General features: G+C 54.4%; 1 protein-coding gene across 3 annotated transcripts in view; it reads left to right on the top strand.

Moving 5' to 3' along the window:
- Window positions 1–100: 100 nt before the first annotated feature.
- Window positions 101–14,732, top strand: part of PCID2 (PCI domain containing 2) — a 15,478-nt gene continuing 846 nt past the window's right edge. Inside the window, exons 1-13 of one of the 3 annotated variants that reach the window (XM_040267481.1) lie at window positions 101–170; window positions 2,376–2,465; window positions 3,837–3,910; window positions 4,929–4,994; window positions 6,057–6,098; window positions 7,167–7,221; window positions 9,216–9,319; window positions 9,850–9,925; window positions 10,398–10,539; window positions 11,848–11,948; window positions 12,884–12,957; window positions 13,094–13,219; window positions 14,116–14,239. In XM_040267481.1, coding sequence (XP_040123415.1) covers window positions 135–170; window positions 2,376–2,465; window positions 3,837–3,910; window positions 4,929–4,994; window positions 6,057–6,098; window positions 7,167–7,221; window positions 9,216–9,319; window positions 9,850–9,925; window positions 10,398–10,539; window positions 11,848–11,948; window positions 12,884–12,957; window positions 13,094–13,219; window positions 14,116–14,239 — 1,110 coding nt within the window. In that variant the 5' untranslated portion in view covers window positions 101–134. Of the gene's footprint in view, window positions 171–2,375; window positions 2,466–3,836; window positions 3,911–4,928; window positions 4,995–6,056; window positions 6,099–7,166; window positions 7,222–9,215; window positions 9,320–9,849; window positions 9,926–10,397; window positions 11,949–12,883; window positions 13,220–14,115; window positions 14,244–14,732 lie in introns of all 3 variants that reach the window. The other 2 variants (XM_040267482.1, XR_005725759.1) reach the window with 2 other exon arrangements.

The following is a 14,732-nucleotide window of genomic DNA, read 5'->3' as shown; positions in this document are numbered from 1 at the left end:
GCCGGCCCGGGGCTCGCGCTCCGGCGCACACGCCGCCTCCGGAACCGACGCGCGCGGGAGGCGGGGCCGGGGGCGCGGGGTCGCGGCCGGACCGCGGCCCGGAAGTGACGCGCGGCGGCGGCGCGGGCGCGGCCATGGCGCACATCACCATCAACCAGTACCTGCAGCAGGTAGGGTTCGCGGGCTGCGGCCCGCCCGCCGCCTGCCCGCCCGCGCCGGGCGGAGGGGTGACCGCGCGGAGGGAGCCGGCGCTGCCGCGGGAGCCCGGGGGCTCGTTCCGCCGGCTGCGCCCGCGCCGTCGGCCACCGGGCGGCAGGCAGACCCGACGTGTGTCCCCGGGGGGCCCGGCCGCGCCCTCGGTGTAGCGGCGGTGGGAGCTGGGGACGCAGAGAGCTGGGGTCCGCCTGCGAGCGGGCCGCGCCCCGCGGGCTTGCGTCTCTCAGGGCTGTGTCCACACAGCCTGCAAACGCAGGAGCACAGCGCGAACACAGGCATCGACGGAGTCAAAGCCTACAGTCTTTGCTGGAAGCAGGGCTTCCCTGACAGCTCAGACGGTAAAGAATCCGCCTGCGATGCAGGAAACCCAGGTTCGATCCCTGTGTGGGGAAGATCCCCTGGAGGAGGGCATATCATCCCACTCCAGTATTCTGGCCTGGAGAATCCCATGGACAGAGGAGCCTGGTGGGCTACTGTCCATAGGGTCCCAAAGACTCAGACACGACTGAGCGACTAAGCACAGCGTAGCATAAACACTGTAAGGGCCTCCCTGCTGGCTCAGACAGTAAAGAATCCGCCTGCGATACAGGAGCCCCAGGTGTGAGCCCTGGTCCGGGGACACCCCCTGCAGAAGGGCATGGCAGCCCACCCCAGTATTCCTGCTTGGAGAATCTCATGGACAGAGGGAGCTGGCAGGCTACAGTCCACGGGGTCGCCAAAACTAGGACCCGACTGAACGACGAACACACTCTTTCCTCTGAGCTATGCTAATTCGCAGGGCTAGGACCCTGGTAATAGGATTAAGGAAAGGGTGGGGGGACGTGGACTTTAAAAATATCTGAAGACTGCCAGGACTTGGTGAGTAAAGGTGTGTGGTTGGGGCATCGGGAGGAATCGGGATTCATTCCCAGGTTTCTAGCTTTACAGTAGATGAGCAGAACCGATTTGGAAGTAGAAATAAATTGTTCTGGACGTGTTGTGTTGGAGGTGTCTGTTGACAACCAGGCAAAGATATCTAGTTGGCAGTTGAATATAGTATAACAAGATTGGAACCATGGTTCATTGAGAAAACTGGTTAAAACGAGAATCATGAAAATACAAATACATGCTTTTGTTTTAACTTAAAGCTTGCAAATACAATACATTCGTTTGCAGTCTCCTGGTTGATGCCTGACTTTTTCTTTAAGCATATGTCTACTTTGGCCTTATCTTTGCAGAGTTAACATTTTTCAATATCAGTTTTTATATAAAGTTGAATAAGAACACAGACATTGGAAAATAACGTGGATACAGAATCTCTCTAGAAGTTTATGCTTTTTTATATCTTATCTTTTGTATATAAACATTGTATTTTCTGTACATTTTTATATTTCTCACAATTTTCTTGCCCACACCTAACTGCAGAGTTAGGGGAGGTAGCTTGCCACCGTCACTCTTTTCCTAGGAGGTCAATCCATTACAAATCCCATTGCACAGAGCAGCTTAAGTGACTCTCTAGGGTCACTGGGCAAGTAGCTGACACATTCAGACCAGGAATCCTGGCCCCACAGTCCGTGCTCTGACACCAGAGTCACTATCTCTGTCAGCCCAGGTTTCGCCCACTCAGGTTTCACTGTCTCAGTCAGAACCTGCCGCGACTTGGATCTCAGGGGCCCTGACGGCTTGGGCTTACCTCGCGGCTCTGCGGCCCCCTTGGCCAGGGCCACCTGTGGACAGGTCGCGTGTCTTGCATTTCCCGTGGCCTCTGATAACTTCCGTCGGCTTTTGGGTCTGGGGTTTGATTTCACCTTCGTAAGCTCGTGAGATCTCCGGTTAGTTTCTTGGATGCTGGCATTTTGGACGTATGTGATTTTCAAGCTTGTTTTTCTTTTTTGTAAGCTGTGTGAGTGGATCTTCAAATGTTTATTAGTGTGAGTGAGTAAGCTGGACTAACTAACCCTCTTTAATAAGCAGATAATGAACCACTGGGTGGTTCCGCTTGTGCGTCACCTGCTTGCCTGATCTCATTTTGAAGCGCAGTGATGGCTCACTGTGGAGGGTGCTGGTTACGCCTCCACCCTCTGAAAGCAGGGAAAGCGCTGCAGCGTGTTGCTTTGGTTCTTTTGGGGTTAAGTGTTTCACTTTCCACGTAACAGCTCCTTTCTCTCCAAATGCTTCAGGTCTGTGAAGCAATTGACACCAGAGATGGGGCGTCCCTTGCAGAGCTGGTATCTTTCAAGCATCCTCATGTTGCCAACCCGCGGCTTCAGGTAGGCGGGGGGCCACACACACACGTGTCTGAGAGGGTCACTGGGTCACCACCTTCCTAAGTTTAGGGTGTGAGTGGGAAGAATACTGTTGCTGCTCTTGTTTGAAAATCGCCAGGTTCCTTCAGTTTGCCTAATTTCAGTTTGTTTATTGAACATTAACGGAGCACTGTGCCTCAGAACCTGTGCGGAGGTTTGTGCTTCTTCCTGCCTGTAATTGCCACAGGACTCTCCCGGGCTCAGAGAAGCGCAGCAGGGTGGCAGGGTGATCAGCGGACAGGCGGTGGGCTTGGGCTCGGGCAGGCCTGTCTGTCCCTGAAGCCCACAGCTGTGCGGTGGTGCTGCTGGGGAGGTTACGCCCACCGCCTGTGGCTTTGGAGGCAGACCTGGGCCCTCAGAGCCTGCAGCACTTCCTGGCTGGCTCTCTATGCGAATGTCTGCGCCCCTGCTCGCAAACGTGAGCATCCCCGATTCGGATGATAGATGGTATCCAAGTAGAAGCTTCTGTGGAAGGCACTGTTGAAACCTTGTTGAAGTGATGCCTACTTCCTCGTCGACTGCCATTACGCACTGGAGTGTGTTCTATCCGGGAGCTAAACTTTTCTTTTGAAAGAGAGTGCCTGGAAGCCTTGGTGGGTCTCAGGTTCAGCTTGCTGGCAGGTAGCCCCTGGAACACATCTGCTGGCTCATATGTGACCTGCAGCTGACCCCTTCGTTACTTCCATCAGCGGTCCCTTTACTGGCAGCCTTTGTCCACCCATCATTTCGTCAGAGACTGTGGAGCAGTGACCTTTCCCGTGCTGTCATCGCCCCTTTCACTTTTATTGACGTAGATATGCAAGTATAGTTACGGTGCCAGAGAAGCATCCCCGAGTCCCTTTCTTGTTGTGTAAGCTGTCCTGTTACACGTTATCGAAAATCTGGCCACTGAGACGAGAGGGCAGGTGACAGGTGAGTGTCTGCCATCTCCCAGCACTCCTGAGTGGGCAGTCTGGCAGCAGGGGGTGACGACCCCCCGTCTCCCCTCCCCCCAGGCATCGTCTCAAGCTCCTTCGACCTCACATGACCTACCTACCTTTGTTAGGCATGTAGTAGCTGCTTAATAAATACACAAAGACATCCGTGAGCACGCCTAGAGTGCTTCCTGACCTGTGGTAGACAGGGCAGGCCACGTTCATCTCCTGTGTGCAGGTTGGGCTTGACAGGCGTGTGGAGGTAATGCGCCGCTTTTTGAATTGCTAAAGTGTGAAGAGCTTCTGCACCTGTAAAGTGTAAATCCTCTTGAAACAAAGGTTTGTCTGAATCTCTTCCTTCACACTGCATCCGTTCTGTCCCAGTTAATTTTCTTTTTACCGGTTTCTTATCGGCACGCAGATGGCCTCTCCAGAAGAGAAGTGCCAGCAAGTCTTGGAGCCTCCTTATGACGAGATGCTTGCAGCTCACTTAAGGTGAGCTGTGGGTGAGGTCGGGAAAAAGCCACGTGGGTGAGGTCGGGAAAAGCCAGTCTGGAGGCTGCTGGCTCGATGAGGGGGGTTTATACCATCCTGAAGCACTGAAAGTTTCCCTTTGAACAAGTAGAAAAGTATGTTTGTAATTGCGCTTTGGTAAAATCTGTGAAAATCTTGTGAAGCTTAAAAGACTTTAAAATTTAATAAACTTTTCCATCTCAGGGACCATGTGCAGTTTAAAAGTTAGTGAAGTGGTGATCATGCGTCTGTGTGTCTTCTGTGTGATGCTCGAAGAAGCATTTGATACTCGTTCCACTGGCTGTGTGGTGGTCTTTTATTCAGAAGGGTGTGCAGCCCACTGTCAACTTGGGTTTTTCGTGGAAACGCCCGGTTTTAACCTCTTCGCTTTGCACTGGGAAGGAAGCTGGGTCGGAGCAGAGTGAATGGAGCCCTGCTGTTCACTTGCATGGCATCTCTGCTGCCTTCACCTCTGGAGCCTCAGTTCAGGCCGAGCCGCAGGGCCCCAAGCGCGTGGGCTGGACTGCCCTCCGGCCGAAACGGCCCGCCGGCATCTCCGGCAGAGGACTGCAGGGGCGGTGCAGGCCTGGCCCCCTGAGATCTCTGGACGGGTTGGCGCCACTGTGTTCCCGCGGCGTCTTCCTGTATCTGCGCCGAGTGCGATGAGGCTCGGGCTTGGGGAGGGACTGCCAGATGCCGATGCTGCCAGCGGGCATCTGGGTGCAGCATCCTCGCCCACGGACGCCCCGGAAGGGCCACTGGCATGTTAACAGCGGAGCCTCTGCAGCTCAGCTTCTCCTTCTGGGACGTGAAGGATTTCCTTTTACACCCAGTGGCCTCCTGTGAGCTTCTTTGTGATCTGCTGGCAGGAGCTCCGGCTTCGCTCTGGGCCAGTGAGAGCAGGGTGTTTGTGAGGGCCATGAGCGGTGTGGCCGCGTGGCTGGCACCCGGTTCTCCGCACGGTGCCCCTCGTCCTCAGTCCCTGCTGCTCCCTCTGCAGGTGCACGTATGCGGTGGGGAACCACGACTTCATCGAGGCCTACAAGTGCCAGACCGTCATCGTGCAATATCTTTTGTCGTGGGCGCTTCTGTCCAGTGTGTGACAGGCGGCGGGTTACCCGGGGGCTGAGGTCTCGGAACATCAGACCAGCCTGAGTCATCCCTTTAATCAGGGAGAATTAAAACCTTTTGGAAGAGAAACTCATTTAGCTGCTCCACTCAGGTACATAAATTTAGTCTCAGCTTTCATACTGGTGTCCAGTCCCTTGCATAGTAGGGAAGAACGTTGGTTATGATGAAGAGTTTTATTTAATTCTGTTGTGAAGAATGGTGTTTTATTGCCCTTAAAGCAGTTGCGTGTAGTTAAGGGATGGGTTAGTCCCCTTGGGGAAATGGAAGCACTTCCAGATCCAGGCGGGCCCAGGGCGGAGTGGACCCCGCCGAGGCCCTGGTCAGGCAGCTCTGGCTCTCACCACTGCGGGGATGTCTCCTGGCTGCGGCTGTGGCCAGTGGGTCACATCTGGTCGCATTGTGTGCCTCGCCAGACTTTAGCTGCTGTTTTTTTTTTTCGGCCTCACTGCATGGTTTGTGGGATCCTAGTTTCCTGACTGAGGATGGAACCCAGGTCCCGGCAGCAAAGGTACCGAGCCCTAACCACTGGGCCAGCAAGAACTCCCTCCAGCTGCTTGCTGTCCACTCAACTTTAGTGTGCACAGAACAGAACTGGTTACTGACCAATTGAGTCTTGTTTGAATTAAAGAATTTTGTAATCAACGAAATAGATTTTATACTAGAGATTCTAAGCACATTATGTGTAACTTATGATGATCGGGGCTTAGAGAAACCAAACAAAATGTGTGAAATTGCCAATTTAAAGAATCTTCAAACAGTAGTGTTTTGTCTCACTTTGGGGAAAAGATGTGTGAAATCAGTGCATTGACTCTCGGGAATGACACTCGGGTGTCCATAATGTGGGCTCGTGTTTCATCCCTTCGAGAACCTGCTGCTGTGGTACCGAACCTTCTGAGTAGGGCACTGGAACCCTTACAGTTAACAACGTGTCGTGCATCGTCCTCTGACTTGTAGCATCACCTGAACTTTTTATGTAGGACCTTCCTTAACATAATACATCATTCCTACGAGCATTTCAGGCCCACAAAGAAGAAAACTGGTAAGTACAAATAGAAAGAGCTGGAAATGAGCAAATGGCTTTTTTGTTTATCAAAAGCATTAGTTTTTAAAAGATTTACTCTAAATAACTACGTGTTGTGTTTTCTGTGTTGCTATTTGATATTGTGTGTTGACATAGGATGATATCAACACAGATACTGGCATTTTAATAGTCAATGTGAACTTAAGTGGCAGGTCAGCCAGATTATCTCCAATGTTCCCCTGTAAATATGAAGTATTGTTTCAGCCGTTCCATGCCCCCAGATGCTTACTCAACACTACTTTTTTTCCTTTGTCAATTTTGATCTTACTTGGCTTCCCTGGGGGCTCAGCTGGTAAAGCATCGACCTGCAATGTGGGGAACCTGGGTTTGAACCCTCAGCTGGGAAGATCCCTTGAAGGAGGAACGGCTGCCACTCCAGTATTCGGGCCTGGAGAAGTCCCAGGGGTTGCAAAGAGGCAGACATGACTGAGCAACTTTCACTTTCACTCTTTGGTTTTAAACTTGGGTCAGAGATGTAGACCAACTACAGTTCATTTGGGATGACAGAGACAGAATATTTGGGTTATCTTAAACTGTCATGATTTATTAAAAGTCTTGGTAAATACTGAAATTTTGTTTATGCTAAAGTAACTGAAGGCTTTCAGATACCTTTTACAAAAGTTTTGACTGAAGATCTGTCCTACTCGTGATTTTAGAAGATTTTAGAAGTCTTTTGACGACATCTGTCTGCTCCGTACCTTGGGCCCTGTTAGGAGATCGTTCTGAACCACACGTCTTGTTTTCATGGTGGGGGGAGGGGCGAGGAAAATTCCTGGCCCAGCGGGGGTGGGGGGCAGTCAGGGCTGAGCCCCTGGCCTCTGGGGAGGCTGGGTCAGTGGGTGCGGGGCTCTTGCAGCCAGATGCACAGACCAGGAGGGTCCACGGCTCCTGGAAGGAAGGGGAGGGGAGGGCCACAGCGCCATGGGGTGGGGCCCTCCATTGCGGCTGGGGCCCCTGGGTGTCCCCAGCTCTGGTGAGGGAGCCTCTGCCCTCAGAACCTCACACAGGCTTCTTTTTGCCCCACAGGGCTCTGCCTGTCATGTATGCGGTGGCCCTGGACCTTCGAATATTTGCCAATAATGTAAGTTCACTTCCTGTCACTGTTGTTTTAAACCCAAGCTCACTGTACCTGTTCCTTAATTTCATGTCACTCTTCCCACAAGTGTTGAGGGATGCGTGGGGTCGGGACACACCTGGTGCAGAGAGCGACAGAAGTAGGGTGGCTCGGCTCGCTGCCGAGGAACTGCCCTCGTCTGCCGTGAAGACATGCCCAGTGCCACCTTGGTGGACGCGGGGGGAGCCAAGGGCCACTCTGCAGTGAGGAGGCAAAGGCCTGGACTCGACGCGTCTGCTTCCTGGCAGCATCAGCGGGCGGGGAGCAGCAGTTCTTAACTCTTTGGGCCTCACATCCCTTTACCGCTTCAAAGGCTGTCGCTAACTTCCGGTTCTGGACAAGTGGGTGTCGGCACGTGTTTCCTCTCCCCGCTGCTGGGAACTTGAAGGCCGGTGAGGCTCTGAGAGGCTAGAGGGGCAGAGCAGCGAGCCCTGCGTGTCCTTGTCTTCTGGGTGTCCTGGATCCAGGAACAGCGGGCCAGGTCCCAAATGGGAGTCTACGCCAGCCGTCTTGTGGTAAAACCCCTGGAGCAAGTGCAAGTGTTGGAACAGACATCTCCACAAAGAAATGGAAGTTGTAAAACAGCCCCGAATGGAAGCCGTGGAACTGCAGTGACTCCCACAGAAGCCGTCAAGGGAGCCCAAAGCTTTTGCTTGTGCAGTTGACATCAACCTTTAGTGTACTTACAACCCCTCAAGTGATAAGCCTTTTACACGGTGACATCGCTGACTTCCTAAACAGAAGGGAGCCACTCGGCTTCTCGCATCAGCTTCTGCAGTCACTGCAGGGCATCGTTTTGGTTGCGTGTGACTGCTTCACACACACGTGCGTGGAAGCGAGAGGCCTGTTCTGATAGCCTTTCCAGGTGAGCGGCACCTTTTCAGTTTCCAGGAGTGGTTTTTACTGTTGGTGATGGTGTGGCCTCTGAGGCCGGCAGTGTGACCTCCAACCCCAGCGGTGTGGATGGATCTTCCAGCCCTGCCCAATTTAGTGACGTCCAACGCTGATCATCTGGAAACATTTCAGTCACTGAGCTGCTCAGACATTCCGAAAGCTGACGTGTTTCATTATGTGAAAAATGAAAGTTAGGAAAACTACGTTTGTTAGTCTCTCCAGTGACCTCCTCAGAGATACTTTGAAGTAATGAAAAGCTGCCAGGCTCTTGGTGGTCAGTACAAGTTTTCCAAAATTCTAAGTTGTTCTTGAAAGTGCAGATGTTGTCATTGGCAAGTACTGTCAGTGTTTACTGGGGGGACAGGCCTGTTTCCTTCACTTTCCGGAGGCTCATGCTGGCTGGTGGCCCACGCTGGCCGGCCAGGCTCTGCAGCTATCTGGTCCCCGCCCAGCTTGCAGGCCGACCAGTGGCCCTGGTGCTTTACCTTAGAAGACAGACTTGCTGTGTGCATGCTTCCTGCTGCATCCCAGGGAACACTAACACTGCGTGTGTATTCAAGGACCAGGACTCACTGACACACTCACTGGTTCACTGCGTCATCACCGACTCTGAGGAGACGCTCACCGTGCTGGTCGGTGGAGGGGGAGCCCGGGCCTGCATGTTGACTGCACAGCGGCTGAGCTGCGGTGGGGCCCCGGGAGGGCGCCCACCCTGCCTCCTGCTGCCTTCTCTGTGCCGCCCCCTCTGGGTCGTCTGTCGTCAGGGTGTTTGTGCCAAGTAAGAAAAGGCTTCTTATCAGCACGTGGCTTGGGCAACTCAGGCTTAAGAACTCGGTGACCAACGCACTGGTTTGAACTGGTTGAAGAGTGGTTTGGCCTGTTGGAAGTTGGAACAAGCAGTAGACACCGCAAGTTTTGAGAAGCACTGCAGCACAGCCTAGAGGGTCTCTTCGGAGCCTGGGGGCTGCCCCTGGGTTGTCCATTTTTGCCTCTGGCTGTGTGGTGATTTTCTTTCTAATTAAAGAATCAAGAGGAGATGAAAAGTGAAGGCTTTTGCTTCCTGTCAGGCAGACCAGCAGCTGGTGAAGAAGGGGAAGAGCAAGGTGGGGGACATGCTGGAGAAAGCTGCCGAGCTGCTGATGGGCTGCTTCCGCGTCTGCGCCAGCGACACGTGAGTCTGGGGCGGGCAGGCGCAGCTGTAACCCCACAGCCATGGTCGTTTCTGCTTTGAATGATCCGTTGCCTGGTAAGGGATAAGAGAAAAGAATCATCTCATGCTCAGCACACATCAGGCACCGTGCCTCTGGGGCCGCGTGGCTGGCGCGCTGGGTCTCACGCTTTCTGAAATGCACGTGTTGTGTCTCAGTGGTTGATGATGTTGTGATGACAAGATCAGGTACTTTCACCACGTGTCACAGATGCTTGATAACAGTCCGCTCTTACACAACATCGCTGCAGGCCGAGCAGGTTTCCTCCGCTGCCCGCCAGGTGCTCAGCCAGGGTCAGGACTCCTGGGCCAGCTCTCCAGGCCCACCTGTCAGAGGAGACACCTTCTCTTGTAGAGTTGCACTCTCTCATGAGTTTGACTTGAACTGTGGGGTTTTATCTCAGGATGCGAATTTGTTTTGGAAGTTTGCTTTATGATCTGTACATACAATTTTTGTTTCCTACGTAACCTTTAAAACATTATTTTCCCTGCAGTCGTGCTGGTATAGAGGATTCCAAGAAGTGGGGAATGCTATTTCTGGTGAATCAGTTATTCAAGATTTATTTTAAGGTAAACTGTGCTTGAATTCTGCCTGTCTTCCCAGAGAGCGTTTCTGTCCCTTGTCAGCTGGCCTGCCAGGCCTGGCTTGAGAATCAGTCCACACCGGCCGCACACAGTCCTGGGGGCTGGTGTTGGTTGAGGGCCTCCGGGTGCAGGGACTGCTGTGAGTGCTCTGCACGCGTCATCTGTGTTCACCTCCACCCTCTGAGGCTCCAGGGAGCCAAGTGCTGGTACCTCACGCAGGTCGGGCTGTGACGATGGTGTGGTCAGGTGGGGAGCACGTCCGGTCAGCCCCCCTGCAGGTGGGCGTTCCCTTGTGGCCTGGTCTGGACGGAGCGGCAGTGTGCTGTGTCCTTAGTGAGCCCTCGGTTCTGACCATGTGAACCCACCTCAGGAGGCGTGTCCTTAGTGGCCAGGGCTTGGTGGCTGTCCTGCCTGTTTATCTGGAAGACCGTCTGGAGTAGATTCTTACTTGTTCTAGATCAACAAGCTCCATCTGTGTAAACCGCTCATCAGAGCCATCGACAGCTCAAACCTGAAGGACGACTACAGCACGGCCCAGAGGGTGACCTACAGGTACTACGTGGGGCGCAAGGCCATGTTCGACAGCGACTTCAAGCAAGGTGCGTCACTGCAGCCAAGCAGCCGGGGGTCCAGAGCACCTTCCTGCCTTCCGGTGCGGAGGCGGAGGTGGTGTCCACTGTGTCCAGGCAGCGTTGCTCCGACACCGAGTCTGTTTTCTATAAAGGAAAACCCCATTTGCGTTTCTTGCTCGGCACCAGGTCCCGGAGCCGGTCACCGCTGTGCCCTTTCCTGGGGGAGGGACCCACGCACGTCTGTCCCACGTGTGGGCCACGCTCAGGGCTTCCCCGTGGCCTCAGCAGGTCCTGTCGGCACAGGGCGTGGGGACCGGGCAGCTCGTGGCTCGGCTCCAGCCTCGGGGGACGTGCCCTGGCGCTGGCGTCAGGCTCGGCGCCTGTGGCTGGGGGCAGCGGGTCAGTGCCACATCCGAGCTGCCCTTTCACGAAAGTGTGTTACGTGGTTTGTGTCCTTCGCTTTCTCAAGATCGGGAGGCCGTTTATTTTCTTTTTCTGAAAGTTTGGAGTGGCCAGTATGTGGTGGTCCTTTAGGATTCTTCTCTTATTCTCAGATCAGACTTTTTAAACTCACTTCCTTGACAGTTACTCACACGCGAAGCCACGTGACTTCAGGCACTGAGACGTAAGCCTTTTCACTCGCGCGTCGATAGCCACGGAGGCTCTGACGACAGAAAGAGCAGCTCTTCCATAATGAGAGCTCTGCTTTCTTATTCCTTGGGGTTGTACAGACCAACTTTTCGTTTCACAGAGTTTTCAATACGTCAGTTCAGTTGCTCAGTCGTGTCCAACTTTGCGACCCCATGAAGTGCAGCATGCCAGGCTCCCCTGTCCATCACCTGCTCCCAGAGCTTGCCTTCAATACGTACGGCTTTTGAAAGAGGACTTTCCTTGATCGGCCCCCTACCTTTCTCTTTACCCTAAAATATGAAGCGTTGGAATAGCTGAACAACGAGAGGGTTAACCCACAGCTGACTCATGGTCAGTCCCGTGTCCTTGGTTACTCTGCATTCGTGATCAGCAGCCACAGACGGGGCGATATCGCAGTGTTCACCATTGAGAACACCCATGTGCTGGGCACCCATGCAGAGCAGGCCTGCCCCGTTCAGGTCAGCTGTGCGCTCGGTTGAAGTCTCAGGAAGCGTTGCTGCTCCTCTGAATCTCACTGAGTGCTCTCTTGGATATTTTTGAATAGCTGACCCTGTGGAAAATGATCTGTTAATCGTGATGGGAGACACTGTCGCCCCTGAAACCTTTGGGCCCCTGTGTAAGGGTGGGTGTATCGCCAGGCACAGGGTGGGGACGGTGCTGACCACATCTGTGCCAACTCTGCAGCTGAGGAGTACCTGTCCTTTGCTTTTGAGCACTGCCATCGTTCCAGCCAGAAGAACAAGAGAATGGTCCTCGTTTACCTGCTTCCCGTGAAGATGCTCCTGGTGAGTGGTCTGTCCAGCTCTCTGGGGGCCTGTCCCCTACAAGGAGTGTGTAGTCGCTTCACAGCGTAGCCCACGTGTGGTGGGTCTTGGTCTGAGCCACATGTGAGAGCACCCCAGAATAGAGGAGGAACAAGCGTCGGGTGTGACCTGAAGCACTGTCTCCGTGACTGACATTTCCAGATCCTGCTGGAAAGGCTTGTCTGGTTTTGTTTCCTTTTTCCTAAGATTACCTCACTCAAAGGTTTAACATACGTTTAAGACAGGTAAAATAGTGCATGTTACGTCTGTTACTCCTGAAAGTCTAGAATAATAGAGCTGGATTAACCAAGAGAGGAAAGAGCATTCCAGCCTGTCTGGGTGTCTCACTTGCTCACTGAAAGGTGTTTTTGGTATTTGTAAAAAGACATGTAACTAGCAAGTTAATTGACTAAAACATTCTCACAGTGATCGAGCTTCCTTTCCTCCCGTTGAAGTTTCTTAGAAATTGTCAGAGCAGCACAGACACACAGTTAAAACTTGCCCAGCTCTGGACAGCCTGTGGTGGGGAGGAGAGAGTGCCGCACCGCTCCGCACGGCTCACCCGACTTCGCGGAACAGCCAGGCTTGGGTTTTCAGCTCGTTGTTCTGGAAGCTGGGTCTGAATCCCTAAGTCGAAGCCTAGTGTTCCTTCAGGGGCCACCTGCTCCTGTGACCACTAACAAGGTCGAGGTCAGGGTCACACGCCGCTGTGGGCAGAGCTGTGTTGGTGCCAGGTTTTCTGATTTCTGGACCAGCGTTTGTTTCCAGTTGACTAGGAGGCATTTTTTGTTCAGTTACTTAGGAAGAAAGTCTGAGAAACACAGGTTAAAAGTTTTTAAAACTTGGTAAGGGTTTTATCAAAGACAGTTCTGTTAAAAATAAGAAGGTTCTTATTCTGCAAAATTACTCTGTCTCAGGGCCACATGCCAACCATTGAGCTTCTGAAGAAGTACCATCTCATGCAGTTTGCGGAGGTGACCCGAGCTGTGAGGTAGTTTTTCTCTTCCCCTGGGGACTGCTTAGAATATAAAGTCTGTGCAGAGGCCCGTGTTGCGAGGGAACTAATGGGGTCCTGTCTCCTGTCCTGGGTGGTGTCCTGCCTGCGTCTGCACATCTCTGTGGCCCAGCGAAGGCAATCTGCTCCTCCTGAACGAGGCCCTGGCCGCGCATGAGACCTTCTTCATCCGCTGTGGCATTTTCCTCATCCTCGAGAAGCTGAAGATCATTACCTACAGGAACCTCTTTAAGAAAGTGTGAGCACAGCCTGGCTTCCTAATTCCACGGGATGAGGTTGATCTGCAGCCTGGGGCTTGGTGCTGGTGCTGTCCAGGGGGAGGGACAGGGCCCAGATGAGGGAGGGGTTGCCCAGGGCACCAGGGTGAGGCAGCAACCCGGTGAGGGACCGCCCAGAGTGAGGGAGCGCCGGCAGCGGGCGCGGGCAGGCCCGGGAGAGGGGGCGCCCGGGAGAGGGAGCTCGCAGGCAGGCCCGGGAGAGGGGGGCGCAGGCCCGGTGAGGGAGCACGAGGCCAGGGTGAGGGAGCGCCCAGGCCCGGGAGAGGGGGCGCCCGGGTGGGTGGGGGAGCGCGCAGGCCCAGCAGGCCCAGGAGAGGGGGGCGCAGGCCCGGTGAGGGAGTGGGGGCAGAAGCTCGGGCTGTGTGAAGAGTGGGCTTTGGCAGGAGTTCTGACACCAGCCCTGAGCACGCACCTACACGGTGGTCAGAGCGTGGCACTGGTGCCTGTTTCCTTTACCTGTGACTCGCTGGCCCTCCGGCCACTCCTTGGCATCAGGAAATTGTTCTTTCCTTTGTGGAACTCGGAAGTGGGCTCTTGTCCGAGGCCTGGTCCCAGCAGGATCTCGGTCAGACTTAGGTCCAGGTTAGCGAGGTCTGCAGGTCATCAGATCCCTGACGGTGCCGTTTGGTGCGTCCCCACTTGCGGGCGTGTCGAAACGTGAGCATGGAAGCGTCCTTCTCAGTCAAGTGTGCTTGGACTGGTGGCGCTTTAAATGGGAAAGTCAGTTATACCCCGAAGCTTTGTTTTCCGAGGCTCCAGGAGGGCGGGAGGTGCTGTGTTCCTCCCGAGCAGAGGTTCTCCTGCCCACTCGGTCCTCGGGTCTCGGCAGCAACAGCCTGAGCTGTGCCTCTTCCAGGTACTTGCTGCTCAAGACCCACCAGCTGTCCCTGGACGCGTTCCTGGTGGCCTTGAAGTTCATGCAGGTGGAGGACGTGGACATCGCCGAGGTCCAGTGCATCCTGGCCAACCTCATCTACATGGTGTGTGCGCTCCGGCCAGGCGAGGGGATCTGGTACCCGCCGTGTCCCCAGAGGCTGTGGTGGGGCGGGCAGTGTGTGTGTGTGTGTGTGTACACACGCTCGTTTTCCTCCCAGCGAGCTGACTGCATGCTAGCTGGGGTGGGGGGTGCTGTCCCCCGGTGTGTGGGTGTGGGTGTGGGTGTGTGTGTGTCTGTGTGTGTGTGTGCGTACACATGCTCGTTTTCCTCTCAGCGAGCTGACTGCACGCTAGCTGGGGTGGGGGGTGCTGTCCCCCGGTGTGTGGGTGTGTGTGTGTGTGTGTGTGTGGGTGTGTGTGTGTGTGTACACGCTCGTTTTCCTCCCAGCGAGCTGACTGCACGCTAGCTGGGGTGGGGGGTGCTGTCCCCCGGGGTGTGTGTGTGTGTGTGTGTGTGTGTGTGTGTGTGTACACACGCTCGTTTTCCTCCCAGCGAGCTGACTGCACGCTAGCTGGGGTGGGGGGTGCTGTCCCCCG

The sequence above is a fragment of the Oryx dammah genome, unplaced genomic scaffold, assembly GCF_014754425.2.
Source record: "Oryx dammah isolate SB20612 unplaced genomic scaffold, SCBI_Odam_1.1 HiC_scaffold_24, whole genome shotgun sequence".
Taxonomy (NCBI): Eukaryota; Metazoa; Chordata; class Mammalia; order Artiodactyla; family Bovidae; genus Oryx; species Oryx dammah.
Note: the sequence above shows the minus strand (reverse complement) of the source record. Positions and strands in the feature narration are given on the sequence as shown.